The following is an 18,608-nucleotide window of genomic DNA, read 5'->3' on the forward strand; positions in this document are numbered from 1 at the left end:
ACAGAACACAGGCATCCTGCATCGCAACCCATAGTACACAGACTATATATAATGTAGTATCTTCCACCACCAACCTATCGTTAGTGCTACAAGCCAAAAACCTCTTCAACAGACAGTACTGTGAAAGACCAGTACTGCTTTTCTGACAAATGTTCTAAAATCTCGAGATTCCAGAAATACAATAATATTTTCAAAATAGTGTAAGGTCATATTAAAAAATAATTCAAGTCAAGCTGAGAAAGTAAGTTCCTCCACCTCACCCTTCGAGGTAGTAGTTCAGTTTTCTTATCATCTGGGAATGCAAAAAAAGAAATTCTTAGAAAGCTATAGAGACTGGAGGGGTAGGAGGTGCGAGGGTGTCTTTTCGTCCCAGTTAAAAAAAACAAAATAAAACACTATATTTAGCAGCAGTCAGACAATGGAATTGTGGACCCACATGGAATTAATTTAAGCCAAGAACAATGTGTAATTGCTTCTTAGGCTGTACAAGGCATGTTCATGAAATACTGTTCGTAAGAAATTTAGTGTATTTCCAAAAAAAAGAAAATATCAAAATAGAATAGAAAAAACATAGAACAGGCTTGGTTAGGAAATGGGTGGGACGAACCACACAACTCAGCTCTGTACTTTTAGACATGCAGACGCAACTCAAAATGCACCTCTGTAGGCAAACATTACATTTTAAGTGTTTTACTTTAAGTGAAAAGAGAAGTAAAACCAGAAGTCGTTTAATTCTGGTTAATTACTACTATAAAGTAAAAAGCTCAAAAAATAAAACACAATGTTACAACCAGTATTTGTGCCGTTTCCTTTCTTTTTATTTCGGAAAGGCTGCTATTAACAGCAACCCTTTATGCACACTGAAAGCCTAACAACTAGGCAAAATTACACTGAAGAAGATTACTCCCCCTCTTGCAGAGAATGACTGAAAATCACAATGTAGATCTCTGTATCACTTTCCAAGATACAATTGCGTTTTACGAGTAATATATTATTTAACAGACAGCGAAGCAAAGTGTCACCATCTAAAGAGACCAACTAGAACATAAAGTTCTGAACTTTTTACTGAGGCAAAGGCTCTGGTACACCAGTTACTGCAGAAAACAAGCTGATGCACATCAAGCCATCTATAGTGACTGTACATACATACACCCTTAAATTGCAAAAAATAGATACACACCTCAGCTTTTAGGCCTTGCTAAAGTAAGTTTCAGTTAACTTGAAAAATTCACATTTACCAGAGGCTGAGATTACACACCAGCAGTTATTAGAGATCAGTGGCACATGGTGAATCGCTCCCATGCAGTACTGTAATACATGCGTGAGATCTCCTTTATAACAACACATCCAATGCCATAATACATCTCTGTCCAAGAGAAAAATGAGCACTCCGCTCTGGCAACACTTACCTTCTTGGATTTTTTTCGTAGTGTGTAACCTCTGTACCAACCTAGGAGGGAAAAAGGGAAAAAGCATTAAAAAGTTCATTATGTCACCTATCAGCTGCTCCTTCTCAGCTCAACAGCACCTTAATGTGTTTCTGATCATGCTTCACCCCCGCCAACATGCACACGCACACCCCATCTGAATTTAAATTCGCTACACGATTAATATCCTGGCTAAAACAAGTCTTCTTCAAAGCTATAAAAATGAGAGTGATGATGATCAAACTGATGGAGAAGACTACATGACAGAGATGGCATTTTACATGATGTAATTAAATTAATGAATGACAATTAAACACTAATTTACCAACATAAACAAAACCAATTTAAGAGCATTAACTTTACAAAAATGTACTGTTTGACTAGTTTGATTTTAAAACCTATTTATTTAAGTTCCAAAATGCAAGTTTCCAAATGTAGATCAGCCATTTGTCATCTCAGCAGAAAACAAGAATACTTGGGATTTACGATTCACACATCAAAATATAAAAGCAAGGAGCCCTACAGCCCTAATTCAGCACAAGGCAGCAAACACCCACCCTGCAGCAGCCCCGATGCCGCATGATTTTTCAGCCTGTGCCATGCTCCTAGGCAGGTGGCCATGCCTGGAAATCTGTCTTATTTATTGTGCCCCCAGTTCACGACACATCTGCAAGCAATCACCATTACAGCTTCTAGCGATTCTCCAGACATCCCACTTCAGTGCGACCAGAGAACCAAAGCAAAAACAAAACTCTAGAAACTACAGTCGTTTTGCCTCATGGAAAACACTGTGCCAAAGAAAGCAGATGAGATCTTCCGTGCATATTGCCCCCAATTCAGCGCTAGCTTGCTTGTATGCTTGCACTGGGGCTATTTTGTATTTCAGTTTGTCCGTGCCATGGCTCGCTCGCTCCTTCCTGCTCGGCACCCCCAGGAACCCCCCAGGTGACCAGAGTTGTCCTCCGCAGCTTTTGGAAGACTGAGCCTGGGTGCAATACCACCCCCTCTAGTCCTGCAAACAGGGGTTTTGTACAGCAAAACATCCCTCTCCAGAGATCAACAGGGGTGAGGATGGCGGGGATCACAAAGCAGACATGGGAAAAAAAAAAACAAAACAAAAAACAAACTTCAGTCCCACTCCTGATAACAACTAGGGGAGAAGAAAGTTCAAGGAAGACAACACATGCTGATGAATTAATTATCTACACTCTGGGACTAGAAATACAAACTAAAGTCTCAAGCACACAAGATTTTTCAGTCTGCTCTCTGGTAGCAAAAGGTAAAATGACTCATCATCTTCACACCGCATCAGAAGCCTATCCTCCGTGATCACTTGGGGATGGTTAGTGCTATCTTCTTTAATCTGGTGTCTACAACCACCACAGTTCACTTGCCTACAGAGGCTGCAATGGCCTCACATCTCTCATTTCCATTGCTTTCAGAGGAATATCAACAAAAACTGTTGCTGAAACGACCACGCGCAGTTTCTGGCTCGGGTGCAAAGGAGGCAAAGCATTTCTGCTAGCACTTACTCCACTGGCTGAAATCTGTGCACAAACACGCACAGATTTCAATCCTATTAAAGAACTCAATTCCCTCAGTTTTATAGGATAAACCAACATTTTGAAGTTCTGGAGTCTAAACTGATAAGCACCGTAACTCTGATCAAACGCAGTGTACAAACTAAAGAACATACAATCATATTCTCTCTGCCACCTCGCTTCTCCCATCCTACCTTCTGTGCTGTCTGACTCAGGACATCGCACTGCACCTGCAGATTAAAAAGCCGCGTCGCAGAGAAAGCTCCTCACTGCCGAACCTCTGCTTTCTGAAGCTTTTGCAGCAAGCAGTAAGAGCTACAAGAGACTGCAGATAAGAAAGTAGCCGAAATCTGCCTTGGAGAACTGGTTGCACTCCTGCTCATTGGAGAGGTCCCAGTGCAGCCAGGCAAGTCCAACCAGGCTCTTCACGGGCAGCCACCACCTAAATGAAGTTCTTGCTAGGTATCTAGCCTGTAGCTATGCAGTGGGGAGCCCAATTTTCAGAGCGCGCTAACTCTCACTGAATCAACTGGAGGCACTGAGTCTTGCCATGAACATGCACGTGTAAGGGCAATGTCATTTAAATACATGAAGTCATATCTAATCAACCACCCAAAACATAAGGACTATTCAGTTTCTTAGTTCCCCATCTGTAAGATGAGGGCAGCTCTCCTCCACGTACAGACAGGCACTACAAAAACAACCAACTCCCTCACAAACATGAATTAACTAAATTAAGGTCACAAAATCGTGATTTTTCTTCATCGCACAATAAATGCGGTTTGTTGTCAGACACTGGACAAGGGAAAACAAGTATAATATAGCCACTGCTTTAGGTGAGCAATATTTAGTCCTCCACACTAAAAAAGCAAGGGGTAGAGGGATGCGTGAGCACGTGTGCTTGTTAATGACATTAAGAAGGTATCCTAATGCACCTATCAACTTATGTTGTGGCCCTGCCTCATCTTAGTTCTTGATTTTGTAACCTCAGCAGTTTTGGAGATCATGGAAAAAAAAAAGAAATGAAAAACCCAAAGCCTGAGGGCAGAGAGAACAAACACCTGATGTCAAACACTTCCCTGGAGCACACAGCACAGAACTCCAGATCCTCCTCACTCTAATTCATGGCCAATTTGGCTTCAGACAAAATGCCAGCAAGAGGAAAACAGGTTGATGCCAGAAATATTTTTCTGAAGTGACCAGGGCTTTTAAGTGGCTTATTGATGTGTTACAGCATTTCTAGCCTCGCCCTTAACAAATATTATGGGATATAATGGCTGGAAATATGCACCCACGTAAACGCCTAACTAAGAAAAGGAACCAATGAAATACTTGTGTCTCTGTTAAAGCTTCAAAAGACACTCAAAAAATTGCTGTTGTTTCTCTTGAACGATACATCTATTTATTACAGTTACCCAGATAAGGTATTTGCTGCATTTAAAAAAAAAAAAAAAAAAAACCAAAAACACAAAACAAAAGACCCACACCTGCAACCAACAACTAAGTTTTCCCACAGTATCAGGAATAACTTATTTGAAAATACTTATTTGGGAACCCAAACTCCCTTCCCACAGCAGCAGTAGAAGTTAACTACTTTTCAAACATGCAAGCTTGCTTTTGAGGCTTACTAACTGTTATATTTAATAGCTATTCACCTTAATAAGCCACATTACTGATCATATGTTCTGTTTTCCCATTCCACCAAATAATGTAAAGAAACCAAATTAAGACAATAAAGATCTGGCACGTACTAATTCAGAATGTGGCAAATACTTCTTTTGGGATACCTGCTACAAAATGCAATCCTTCTCTCCTGCAAGATGAAGGATATTTATGAAGTCACATGGCTTTGCTGCCTGGCTTTTCCTGTAAGGCTCACATTAGAAGAAGTGAGAGGAAGTTTTCTAACTGAAAAATAAAATTGTCTGCAATTCTACCTGCAAGAAAAATATTAATTTGACTTTCAACATCAATTACTCTAGAAAGTAGCTTCATCTTTGCTTTGGTTCCTGGAAGAACAGAAACTTTAAGATTTAACAGTGAAATGTGCACATTCATTTCCAATCTCATAACTCTTATAAAAATATAGGCTGGTTTCAACAAGCCTGCAACTTTACAGGATCTGCATATTGAGTTATTTGTACAAACTTTTTCAGGACACTGCATCTCAGAGAAAAAATTTTTCTTTGATTGAAATTTAAAAGATTAAAATGTTTTAGTAATAAAAACAAATTCCAAAATAAGTTCTACATCTAGGTAAAAAAATAAATAATATTTTAAACACATAAGCAAAGTCCATCTTAGCAATCCATTCCAGTACACAGTAGCAACATGATATCCTATAGAAACCTGCCTGTCCTTAAAACAGGTCTTCTAGACTACACATATGAGACAGAGCCCTCCCAACTTCTCAGCCTCTTTCGTCTGCAGAGAGACGACCAACTGAGAGAGGATTTACCATAAGCTTTTCTTGACAACAAAGCAGATTCTTAGGGAAAAAAAAAAACCAAACCCAACTACAATCTACCACTTCAAAGCCCATGGACACATACAAGTCTTCAAAACTACTCCTAACTTAAGAATTATTGCAGAAAACTATTTCAAAATAGTAACAATTGCACAGTAGGATGCCAAGAGCAGAATGCATAATACAGCAGATACCAATGAAAGAAGCCAATTTTTTCCCCACAATCTTAGATACAGGGAAAAGGAGTAGATCTTTGAGAAGCAGAATCACAGATCCTCAGCAAAAAGGCATTACTAACTCCTCAAACGACTTTTCTGTCCCATGCTCATATCATTAGGGGGCTTTTCTTCAGATTGACCCATCCCACCGCAGCCTAACACAGCCCTGACACAGGCAGGACCGACGGCCGGGACATTCCCAGGCGCACATCTGGACGTTAGCGCATATGGTACGAAACCTCCTGGGGCACAATCTACACAAATTTTGTACAGAGGAACTCGGAGATCAAAAAGCTCAAGTAACTACCTAATAATGGCAGCTCTGTGAACAAGAGATAAGAACTATGGCATCTCATTTCCCATCACAGCAGGTACATAATGAGTAATCATTGTATAAAATGTCTGGAAGAACATTAACGTATTTGCATTTCTTTTAACATGAACTCATCCCATGTGCTTGAAGCCTAACAACCATGAGAGTGTGAAGGTCTGTGTTATTCAAGTCTAGGGGAAAAGCGAGTCATCTCCACTGTCCCACTTAGTTGGCAGCAGCCATCATTTGATATGGTTTCACATACCCTATTCAGGATTCAGAGTTTCTCCCACATTCATTAAATAAATCTATTTATATATAAAAGTACAAAGCTGCACGCTATTTAAATCATTCAATTTGCATTTAAAATCTTTGCATTATTAGATTTTTACTAAAGCATGTAACGTCAGATAACGGAAAGATTACTTTGCTTAGAGTCAAACTTGGCATTGCAGCGGCAAGCTGAACTCTGTAAGAAAATGCCAGCCTAGGAACAATGAGAAAATTAATTTGCACAGTGATGAGTAGAGCTTGTTACTTTTGTTGAAATAGCATTGTTTGTTTCAGTAAATATAACAATAAAAAAATCCTATTAAGCCAATATCTGAAACAAATTTATCACACAGATGTACCAAAAGATCAATGTCTAGAGAAACAAATAAATTAAATCAATATATTAAAGTAAATCACATTTCCACAAGACAAAAAGTGTTACAATATTTTAAGCAAACACAGTTCAGTTGTATGTTACTTACACCTTTCCAAACTGCAGCATACCATAAAATTTCAAGTCAAGGATATAACGTAAGAGTTGTATTTTGCTTGGCTCAGCACTGGATCAAGCAAGAGCTGAAAAGTGTTATGACAATTTGCACATTCTGTTGATTATCAAACTCAGCATTCAAATTCCCTTTTACATGGATCAAGGAGGAAAGATTTTGGTACAGGTAATGCTTCTACAGCTTCATATCAAAACAAGCAAAGCATCTGAAAAATCTGAAATCAGTCCACGGCACTGTAACACATGTACCCGTCTTATAAGAGAGACATAAATAATTTAGAACCCAGGTGACTTTCAAATTCAGATTAAACTTCTTTTAGCAGCAGGCTCTTTTGCATTACCCAAGGGTATCCAAAAAGCATCTATCATTTCTCTAACATAGGGTAGATGCTACAATTAATCCATACAAATAAAGCCGTGCAAACATCCATCTTCCATAGAAAAGGAAATGGCTATTCACTGGGTATCGACCACATGCGTCTTCATTCACATCTAGCATTGGTTAATTCTGTGTTCATTAGAAATAACATGTTTTGTCCTTTAGCAAGAAAGTAATTCATCACCTGATAACACCAGAAGATAAGGTCACAAACAGAAAAGTAATGCAAGTGCAAAAATGATGTTTTTAAATGCAACTTTTGCCAGCTTACCTTCATATGTTTCTAATATGTGCACGGTATCGCCTATTTGTAAGGAAAGTTCATCTGGTCCCCTCGCGTCGTAGTTGTAGAGAGCTGGACAGAGGAAACACTGCTGTTAGCACAAGCAAAAAAACATAACTTCCAGGATTTTTGTTTCTCCACATATTTGTTTTTATTACTCATTGTTGCCATTCTCAACCTTTTTGTAAAGGATTTTGTAATAAAAATTTGTAAAAATTCGGCCAAGTCCTTTAATCCATTAATATTTCCCCTTGCAACAAATCTCAAAAAGCCAGAAGTCCACTTTCTAAAGATAGTCCCTCACTCCATTTATAATGCTTTGCTTCTTCATAACAATATATTCAATTAATTTTTTGGTTGTACTTGCCTGTCTTCCAGCAGTTTGTGTCAATTTTATGCAGTTCTTTAATGAACTGCACTGTCTTCCACTGTCAGTTCACACAGAAAACCTACGAAGCGTCTTTAGAAAATTCAAATTACCACCACTAATATTAAAGAATGATTTCTCAGTCACTTCATTAATTTATTACATGCAGACTTTATTTAAAAACAACATCATTTCAGAATTTCTGAGTGCCAGAGGTAACTGCATGGGAGTGCCACTATACTCATGGGAGAGACTAGTCCTACCCCCCATTTTATAGTATTATAATCAAGTTATCATACTTTACTCATTAGCAAGCCCTGACAGCATCCACAACCTGCCCCACCACAACCTGCAAATTCACCACATGCATTTGTTTTCACAAATATTTCTGAGTGGCTCCAGTCACAAGCAGGGTGAGAAGTGACAATAAAGTGAAAACCATTTCCCTTTCCAGTGCTGAATTAAGAAAAAGCCTGGAGTCCTACCATCTGGTATAAGCAGCAAGAGGCACAACATGCGAGAGATCTGAAGGACCCTCACGTTACACACAGCTAGCGTCAATACTGGAGATCTGAAGCAGAGCAGAAAGGATTCTGGACTGAGAGAAAACTCCCAGATTTGTTTAGATGCACCTACATAGCAAACCTGGCAGCTGTATATATTCGAACAGTGAGTTCGTTGTAGGTCATGAGTACCAGCTCAACCCTTGGAGGAAAGTCTGCTCATCACTGCCCCCGCAGACCAGTGCTCAGCCTCCACCCATGCCCACCCACATTCATCTTCCTCGAAGGAGCACCGGATGAACACCTTCAGCCGGCGATTAAGTCAAGTGGAAAAAATGAATGCTGGAAGCAAGCGCTGCAAGCAGCTCCTGCCTCACGGCCACCGACCCGCAGGCTGCCCGCGCTCGACCAGACTTCACTCCTGGACAGGGAGTAACTTCGGAGAGAACAAAAATTGGTTTGCTTTGAAAAAAACAGTAGCCAGGTATATACTACCAGAGATAATTCGAATGGAAAAGATGCATTACCCCACTCACCAATGAAACTACATCATAACCAATAAATAGAAACCACGGGGGGGGGGGTTGGTTTTTAAAGAACTGGCTGATAAGAAAGCAAAATTTTTGAGAACAGCCATCTTCAGAAGATAATAAACTACAACCAAAAAAAAAGTAATTCAAAGACCACTCCTCCCTACCCTTCCCAAAAGAAAATCTGAAAATTCTGAGCACCGAGATTAGCAATGCCCCAAAATTTATCTACAAATAACACCGCAAACTACGTTTGGTTGGGGGAAAAAAAAAAAATTAATAATCTGAAAAACAGAACAGTTATGACTCCTAAAGCTAGATTTTTACGTTTCATATGGAGCAAACTCTCTGTAAGAAACAAAACCTTCCAATACCAAGTAGGGTCCTCGTGACGGAAGGCAGCGACTCCAATATTTCACAAGACTGAAGTTAATGAACTGGAGTCAAGGTGGACCCACAAAAGTTTCTGCACGGTTCCGCAACTGCAGTTACTCCCTCCAATGAGGTTACCAAGTTTAAAGGCGTTTTATACACTATTCTTAACAACTAATGAAATGGCAAAAGTAGCCTTCCTCCTTCACCATGAGGCGCTACGTACTTCTCGTCTTCACCTTTCCGGTACGTAAAGGGCTGTGCTTCTTTAAGCACAGACCTCCTGTTCACAGTGACAGCTTCCAGAATGCAGTGTCAAAGGACAGCTTTTTAAAAATATCCGAGAATCAGAAATTCTTACTATTTGTCTAACTCTTCGGGGAGTGGAAATATTTTTGGAATATGATAGTTACCTCAAAACTTTCTACCACCCCTCAGATAACCACTTGCTTTTCTTCCTACATTAGTTTCCAGGGACAGGGTTGGTGTGTAGCACTGGTCAGAAGTGCTCCAGTGGGATTCTCAGATACTATTATTGGAACAGAAAGACCTGGATAAGTTACATGTAACTCCTCTTCTCGCAGGAAATCTTCATAGATGTTCAGACCAAAAGAGCTCACAGGACATTAACGACACATGCCCCGCTCATTACAGGTCACAAAGCCCTTCCACAAAAACCCTCAAACTTAAAACCTACAGCAAAAGGCCAAAAGCCGCAGTTATAAAGGCAATGAGAGATCGGACCCAGAAAGCACCCTCACTTACCTGCCCAAATTTCTCCTATTCTCAAGCAGTCCTAAGCAGCAGGCTAGAGCCTGTATTACACAGAAGATCAATAACACAAATTATATCTATAAGAATTGGTAAATGGAGAAAAATACTTTCTTGACCTCAAATTTGATAATTGGTTTAGCTCCAAGTACGTAAGCAGGAAACATCCAAGTGAGCACGTGAGAAGGTCTAATCCCACCACAAGGACGGGGCACGGTGCCTGGTGCTGCCTCCAACCATGGCCACAACTTCGTTTTCAGCCTCCGGGAGTTACTATTTATTCTCCCCAGAATTTATTGAATTCATCGAATTCCAGCTTACAATGCTAACAACAACGAATACCTGACGGGTTGCCTTGGTCCTTTTCTCTGCGGTACTCCTCTTGCTTGACAGACTACAGACTTTAGAGTTAAGTAGTAAATAAATATATCTGAGTGCAAAAATGAAAAAAAAAAAACGAAAAAGCAATCCGGAAAAGAAAACATAGTGTACAGTGTAAGGTTATAAATAGAGGAGAGGACACTTCACAGTAAAAAGAATAAAGGTCAAGTGCATCACAGAGACTAACATCAACAGTATTTAAATGAAGGCTTTAGAAAGTAATATAGTTTTATTGACATCAAAACAAGCCAAGCTAGCTATTCCTGTTTTAATGTTTTTGTTAACTTTTTCATTATTAAAGAGAGATAAACCCTCCCTCCTAGGTATCTGGTGCAGAATATTTCAAAGCCATAATTGCTATTCTGCCGGAGAAGAGGGTTCTGTGAAAAACACGTTAACAAAAATTAACATTTTAAACTGCTCTGAGCAGAGGGATGTTAACAATGGTGAATACACGGCACGCAGGACAGTCTGCTCGATAACACTCATCAGAAATGTTTTCAGTTCAGTTTTTGCATGTACCAGGGAAGACAAAGTTACGCAGTCAATACTAACTCCTCCAAACTTGTGTGGTTGGAGTTCAACACCTAACTCCATCCTTCGGGTATTTACTTAGATCTTCTCAATGCTCATAGCTGTCACTAGAGTCGAGAGGACCCATGGGTGCTCAACACATCCAAAAATGAACCCAACTCGAGTCTTCCACCTTCAGGATCCCAATGATCAATCTCACTGCCTCGTACCAGACATCCCAGTCAGGAAAAATTCGCATTATGACAGATTAAAAACAGTCCTGTACTCAATTCACACTTCAGCTAAGCATTTCTCAAACATTTAAATGGAATAACACTAAGGATCAAAGGCAGCTATGAATAAAAGACATTAAAATTTATATCCAAGAGTGCTAACTGGTGTCTGTCATAACAAGGAGGGTCACGTAACCGGAGCTTCACTGTAATGACCAATTCTTTTGACAGAAGACGACAAACAGCCATCAAGTGGTAATTACTGCCCGTGACAGCTCCCACCGACCTGAACTGAGTGAGGAGCAATGGCCATGGAGGGAAGAAAAATATGTCTACTACCAAAAAAAAAAAAAAAAAAAAAGGGAGGAAAAAAAAAAAAAATCACATTTTTGGCTTGCCACAGCATTGACAGATCATGAAGTCATGAAGCAAACAACCAAAATAACTATAAAGCGCATTCCACCCCTGTGATTACAAAACAAGGCTTGAACTACACTGCATACTCCTATGTAAGCTAGCAGATAATTCCCTCTCACGGTACTTTTTTTTATGTAGAGTGACATCAAAAGATGTTATGACAGATAAAATGTTTGATTGGAGCAAACAACAAGGCTTTAATTAAAGGAAAAGACAAAATTTGGAGAAATAAAGCATGAAACTGGTATGCTTATATTTTGTCTGATCAACTGTATTCTGAGTCACCATTTAAAATATTTAAAAGCCTGAAGTATAATTTCCAATTTTTTTTTTTTTTTTTTTTTTTTTTTTTTTTAACGGAAATGTTTTGCTTAATTTGGAAAATCTAGTTCTCAGCATGACAGATTTTCAGCTTGGAGGGCTCTAAGCTAAATGAAGCATTAGGAATATTTACACCAGCTAACGTCAGGCCTCCCCATCATGCTTGAACTGAGAATCAAGGCTCACTGTTTTGGCAAAGGAGTTACGCAGCCTCGTGAGTTCGAAAAACCTTTGCTACAACGCACAAGCAAGATAAGGAGCACGGTTACTCGAGCATCAAAAGATTTCTGACTAAGACCTAGCCAGTGTAGTTAACCTCACGGTTAACACTAATACAGCATCCCGATGCTCTTCATCCATGCACAGATTTTTTTTTTTTTTGGCTCTCTAATAAACTTCAGTTGAAGAGGCACAGCTAAGCTTCTCTATTGCAACCAAATACTCTCATCCTTTATCATTTAGAAAAACGCTATTTACAATGCGTTTTCTCCTTAAAGGATACATCTGTGATAGAGGTAACTTCAGAGACCATGCAGAAGACATACCAAAGTCACTGGAGCTCAGGAAAGATGCTGCTTTCTGAGCTACAAACATGCTGCCTTTCCACATAAGGAATACAGGAGTTAGCTCAGGCTCTTGCAACCCAGTGCCATGTCCCTCAGCTTGGGCTACAGTCTGCACTACAGATGAAGTCTCAGGTTCATACAGCCCAGTACATGGCAATCAGCTTTAAAATGAGCAAGGCAGTCACCTGTAAAGGCAACTTCCTTCCAGGAGAAGAGGACTGCTCTCCCTGCAGAAGATCCTTGAGAAGATCAAGGGGGCAGTTGCTCTCTGATGTCTCTGGCATGAGCTATGCACCTCCCAGACACCTGCATCTGACCAACATTTTCTAATGACAAGGTTAGCCTGCAGAAGAGAATGACCACAACATTTTCTCAACGTTGTGGACAACGAAATAAAGAGCTTTATTTTCCAGTTCTAAGCATCATTAACTATGACTGATTTAATCTAGAGCTGTGGAGGCCTATTATATTTGCAAAATCACACCTATCGACCATATTTCCTTGACAACCATGTTATGGGTACACTTGCACCGGCTTCTGAACAGACTATTTCAGGTGCAGTCTTGCATCTAACCTGCTTATAAAAACTGAGGTAAACCAAAACTCTTCATGACAGAGCAAGCATCCAGTAATCTTAGGGGACATGCTGCTCATGCATAAAGAACAGTTGTGGCTCTTGAGATCTGCACTGAACAAAGCAGCATCATATGGATTTAGTATGTCTGTTAGTAGTAGAAGTGGAGTTAGCTGACATGAAGGCTGAAGAGCATCCAGCAAATGTATCAGTGAACTCCAGGTTTCAGCTCCAAGATGTAACGAGCAGAGCTAGGATGGCAAAAGAGAAAACACAAAGAACAAAGTCACGGTGACAAAACCATACTGAAGCCACCTCTCATTCCCACGCCGCAGGACAGAAGGTTTCAGTGCCACCAAAGATTTTTCCTCGTCAGCTGTGCTTTCATCCGAGCAACTCTCCGGGTAAAGGCTCTCCCTGCTCCCCTCCTCCTCCCGCCGCAACCACAAAGCACATCTACACAGAAGTACTGAAGTGCCAAAAGCAAAGGATTAGTGTGGGCATAGAAAGAGCAATTTTTTCAACTCTAGGAGTTGATAAAGAAAGGAACAATGAATAGGGCATTACAGTAATTGCACTAAAAACCCATTTACTGCTAAAGAATACAAAACAAACACCTCTGCTGAACCGCACTCGTTAATCTGCGCGCATTAGAAAAGTGAGGAGTGCAACACTAGAAGAATTAGAGAGAGGTGACAGAGGAGGGAAAAGGAAAAAGCAAACAAAGGTAACATCAATATATACTGAAAAAGCTTTTCTCTGACTGTATGAAAGCTGAGATATCTTAAGATACCATAAAAATGTTACAAAGTAATATTCCCTGGAATTACTTTGCATTAAAGGCTGTATTAATCGTTCCACACTCCTAAAAGAAAGCAAACTACATTTAACACATTATCAGCTTTATTTTACACTGTCTTTTAAAAAATCCCAAAATCATAATTGTGCTTTTTCCATAAAAGCAGACTGAAACCGCAGAGATGAAAGCAAAGTCTCTTGCAAATTCGCTGGTATTAAAAGTAAAAGAAACCTGAAGGTTTTCCTCCTATTTTCTCTAAAATGAATGTGGTTGCTTTCAGTACTAGGGAGTGAGTTAGTCCTCTGTTACTTAGTCGGACAAGTTTCCAATTTTACAGCTGAGGCTGATGGAGAAGGCAGAAGAAAAAAGAATCGTACAAGTCAGGAATTGCACCTAAGATTCGTTAAAGATAATTATTTCATGTGTGTATTAACCGAGGGTAGGTCTTCCTGCCTTACTGAAGTCACCTTGTGTTTTGTCATTCCTGGTCTCACCAAGCTTGGTTCACAGTTCTTTCTCAATATTCTAGTTATTCTGTCAACTAAACATTCACAAAAGATGAATTTCCTAAAGAGAGAAGAAGCCCGAAGAAACTCTTAGACTTGAACAGTTACCACCAAGCTAATGAAGGAAATACAGCTCGTGGTTCCTCCTCCCCAGTAACGCACTACATCTTATTGATTAAATCCATGAACGTGACTTTTATCACAGGTATCTCTCCAGCAGGACTAGACTAAGTCTAGGAAGTTTAAGTAGATAGTAAGGATTTATTCTCATTTTCCCTTACAAAGGGGAGACCATTCCTCTCCCCCTTCCTCCACCTGAGCGGCAAAATCCTGAAACACACCTTGGTTCATCTGGAAACCGTATTCCCAGGCGAGCCCAGGAGCGCTGCCTCTCCTCCATGAACTACACAGGACATCTGTTGAGGGTGAGAGAATCCTGAATCTGGACTCTGGCACCCCTCAAACTGAAATCCCTGCAATGACAGCCTGCCTTCCCTCTTCCAAAGGAGGACACAAAACGCTCGAAAAGGAAACTAGTAAATGTAGACAGGAATAAATTCTGCATTTAGAGGAGAACCTAAGCACAGATGGGGCACCGACTGTTGGTTCAGCACAGCTTAGAAAGAGCAAAGGGCCACCCAAGCCTCTATAAACATAACTAGACACGTCAGGTTTCATAACAGATGGCAACACAGGGGAGCAATATGTTTTGCAACGCATCTGGTGCCTTATCACTACCCAACACGAATTAATAAACTGAGGAAACTTCGTAAATCCAGAGCAATCCCCAAACTCAAGTCATGTTGCCTTCCAGAAGCGTAACCATGCTGTTCCTGAACCCTGCAGGCAGAGCTCAAGTAGGACAGAACAAGATGCACACTTGTCCTTTCTGCACTAATTAAAAAAAATAAATAAAGAGTTGTGGACCTATCCGAGATTTCCAAGAAGAAAGTTCAGGTTCTTGCTTTTCCTCTTCCCCCTTTTAAGCCAGATACTTCATTAGCTCCCTAAAAATAAAGATGCCAACTCACTCTTTAACAGCTTTCTCCCTCCTCCTTGCTACTTAATCTGTATTCAGAGTACTTCACCACTAAGTACTGAGGGTATAAAGCTGAAACCAGCGTTAAAAAAAAAGGATATCATTGTTGACTATAACAGCATTAATAATGTGCCATAATGCACAGCTAACAAGAAGCACAATCAAGAAAATTCAAATCAATTTTTAATATTAAAAAGTCCATTAACTGAAACACATTGTATGCAAGAAGTAATCACACCACCCCGAGCTCTTAACACTGGCTTTTGTAGAGAAAAAGCAAGATGCTGATTTGGACAAACAGAAAACATTATCTAGAGGCAGATGTCTTGGCATCTGTCTTCTGGTAATGCAGAATCACAAAGTGAGTGAGTTTTGTTCCCTTGAATTTCCTACATTTCACTGGAGGACACTAAGAAGTGATAACTCGGCTCTTGCTATGGTAGGCCTACGGGCAACATCCTCAAAGAAGGCAAAGACAGCATTTGAGTATGCACTATGCTTACCATCATGTATCTGAAGAAAGGACTTCTGTGCTTTTAATTAACTGAAATTCAAAACAGCCTCTACCTGAAGTCTTTGCAAAATTTGCAAAACCTTCAATATTGCTATGCATAAAATGCATCAAGGTATCTGCTAGGCATGAGAAGGAAGGAAGGAAAAAAATGCTGGAGGGGAGGAGGAACTAGTTCAGCTTACAGTCAACGCCGGCAGAGAATCAAATGTGTATGAACTGGTCACGAGTCAACATCAGGCCGTATCATTAGACGAGGCTCCCCAAGAGATAAGTGACCGAAGCTGGCAGCACTGCAGCTCCACACCCATTCCTGGCCGACGTGCCTCCAGCTGCACGTCCCTGCCCCTTCCCTTGCACCAGCGCTGCCGCCCACCTCATCCCTCAGCCAGCAGTTACAAGGAGCTCAGCTTGCTCAAAACCTCAGCGCTTCTTCTGCAATAGCTCCATAAATACCTCGGAGCAATCGGGGAAAACCAGCAACGGCAGAGCAGCAAAGGCAGCAGCACGTGGCCAAGCATGGGAAGGTGACAGCATCAACTTCAACCGACACCGACTACAGCCTTAGGAGAAGGTCCCAATTAGAGCAGTGCACTTCAAAACTGTCCTGCCAAACACAAAAGCACGTGCGAACATCCCCAAACACAACAAGCTCAGTCTTAAAACCAGCTTATGAAAGGGACTATATTAGAGTCACGTGCACAATGCAGGCAAACCCTGAAGTCCTTCCCAATCCAGTGCTCCAGGCTAAACCAGCACAAATTATGGTCAAAGTCTGCACAGGCACCAATGCCAGTCACAAGTTGCCAGTTTGGTGCTCAAGTAGGGCATACAGCTTCCCAAGCAGCTGGGGGCAGCACCTCTTATACAGCTTGGGTAGAAGACTGGTCGTGGATGACGGACACAGCCCGTTCCTCAGGACCTTCATCCTTCACGGCACGAAGCAGAACCTTTATGAAAATACCTTTTGGCTGCTGCTACACAAAAGCCAGCAAGAATGAAGCCCAGTTAGATCTGCATGAGGATTTCAACAAAAACAATCCACACTGCACTCATCTTAGCTCCATCCGAAGATGCTTGACGCATCAGTCCCCTGCTTCTTCAAGCTTTTCCGTTGCCGTTGCAGCAGGTCTCTATTGCACCGAACATAATTTTGCAAAGAGGGTGTCTTTTACTAAGCATTTCTATAGCAGTGAGCTTAATGTCACAGCTATATTTTAATAGTCATTTCAATGACTATAAAAATCAAGTTCAACACAATAAAACTGCTATTACACTACTGCGGAAATAGTTAGCAAAAAAATGGCCCCTGCAAGACACTATTCACTGCAATATAGAGCTGATGATGCAGAGCTAAAAGCCTAAAGCAAGGGGAAAATGGGGTGATGGGAAGAAGTTTTCATTTCCTACTGTTCTTCCTCCTCAGCATTTCTACAAGGGAAAACAAAAATCAAAATTCGTCCATTGCTTTCTCAGGAAAGCTTATGGAGTGGGGAAGAGAGAAGGAGGAGTTTTAGGCTTTTTACACATCAAATCTTACTCAATTCATTATTACTTGCCATCACCTTATTTGTCTCTCAGTCCTTCAAGCTGTCTCCAACAGCAAGAACTACAGAGAAAGAGCACAGATCCAGAGTCAAATAATCCCCGAGGAACTTGTTCTGCTTTCTTAGAAATAATAGTCAGAGAGAAGAATTACCTGCTAAGAGCTGCAGTTTGATCCACCAACACTTTCTCTTTTCCACAACAGCTAGGCTGTTGCAGAAATTGGAAATACGTCATGTTTTTCCTGAAGTTGTATCTTATACCGGAATTAATAGAAAAACGTAACCATGGAAGCGAGTCAAACAGCACTGAATGCATTAAAAGATAAGAGCGGCATTTTGCAAAAACAGGGAAAAATTGTTTTTCTCCAAACCAGTAAGAAATCACATGCCTCGTGCCACTTTCAGAAGAGCGACAGAGTTGGCTCGGCAGCTAGCCTTAACAAAGAGTCACTGTCCAGCTCGCTCCAGGCTGCAGAGAGTCGGTCTCTCATTATCAGCCCCTTCCACCAGCAATGGCATTTCCTTACAGCGCTGTCAGAGGGAGCTCGTATCCGCACAAACTCCATGTTTCCCACCTAAGGGGAATCCTTTGAACCCATACTAATTTTTATGTTCACTCTGGAAGAAATAAGGAGAAGGAAATGTAACTGATACAGTATTACTATTCTTTAAAGACCCAGCATCACATTTGACTCCCTCCATAAATCAAATATACAAACTTCTGGGAAGTGCGGAAAACCAGAGCAGAGGAACACCCGAAAGCTCTGCTTACAGATGTGCAACTCCACACCTTTTTGCGCAATAGGAACATAAATTTATAGTCACTACACTTAACTTCATCACAAGTCAATTTGATGGTTCTAAAGCCTTTTCTAGTCTAATTAAAGTTGATCTAGCCCAATAATCTATCACAAACGAATGCGGGAAATTCCCAGATGAGAACTTTCCGCCAGCAGCCGTTGAGTCCTGTCCTACTGACCAATTTGGTTCCCCATTGCTAGGGCACCTCTCAGCCTACTGAAATGCGTCAAAGGTGACCCTTATAACTACTACCCTTACTCCCCCGAGCCTCAAAATCACCCTCGTTAATTCAGAATAGCTCAAGGCCGTAACACCTTACTTCCTAAGCATAACCACCTGAAGAGAATGTAGTTTAAAAAGGCCACTGATGGTCACGTATATTAATGCTAGTAGGGTGTTTGAGGTGCCACTAACCCAGCAATAACTTGCTAAACTGTTGCTATAAAAA

At 40.7% G+C, this 18,608-nt stretch overlaps 1 protein-coding gene across 2 annotated transcripts in view; it reads right to left on the reverse strand.

Annotated features, from left to right (window-relative positions):
* Positions 1–18,608, reverse strand: part of DOCK1 (dedicator of cytokinesis 1) — a 318,400-nt gene that overhangs the window by 287,262 nt on the left and 12,530 nt on the right. For both annotated transcript variants that reach the window (XM_050899443.1, XM_050899442.1), the window contains exons 2-3: positions 7,398–7,481; positions 1,410–1,450 (exon numbers count right to left, since the gene is read on the reverse strand). In XM_050899443.1, the coding sequence (XP_050755400.1) occupies positions 1,410–1,450; positions 7,398–7,481 (125 nt within the window). The remainder of the gene's footprint in view (positions 1–1,409; positions 1,451–7,397; positions 7,482–18,608) is intronic.

This window comes from Gymnogyps californianus, chromosome 6 (assembly GCF_018139145.2).
Source record: "Gymnogyps californianus isolate 813 chromosome 6, ASM1813914v2, whole genome shotgun sequence".
NCBI lineage: Eukaryota > Metazoa > Chordata > Aves > Accipitriformes > Cathartidae > Gymnogyps > Gymnogyps californianus.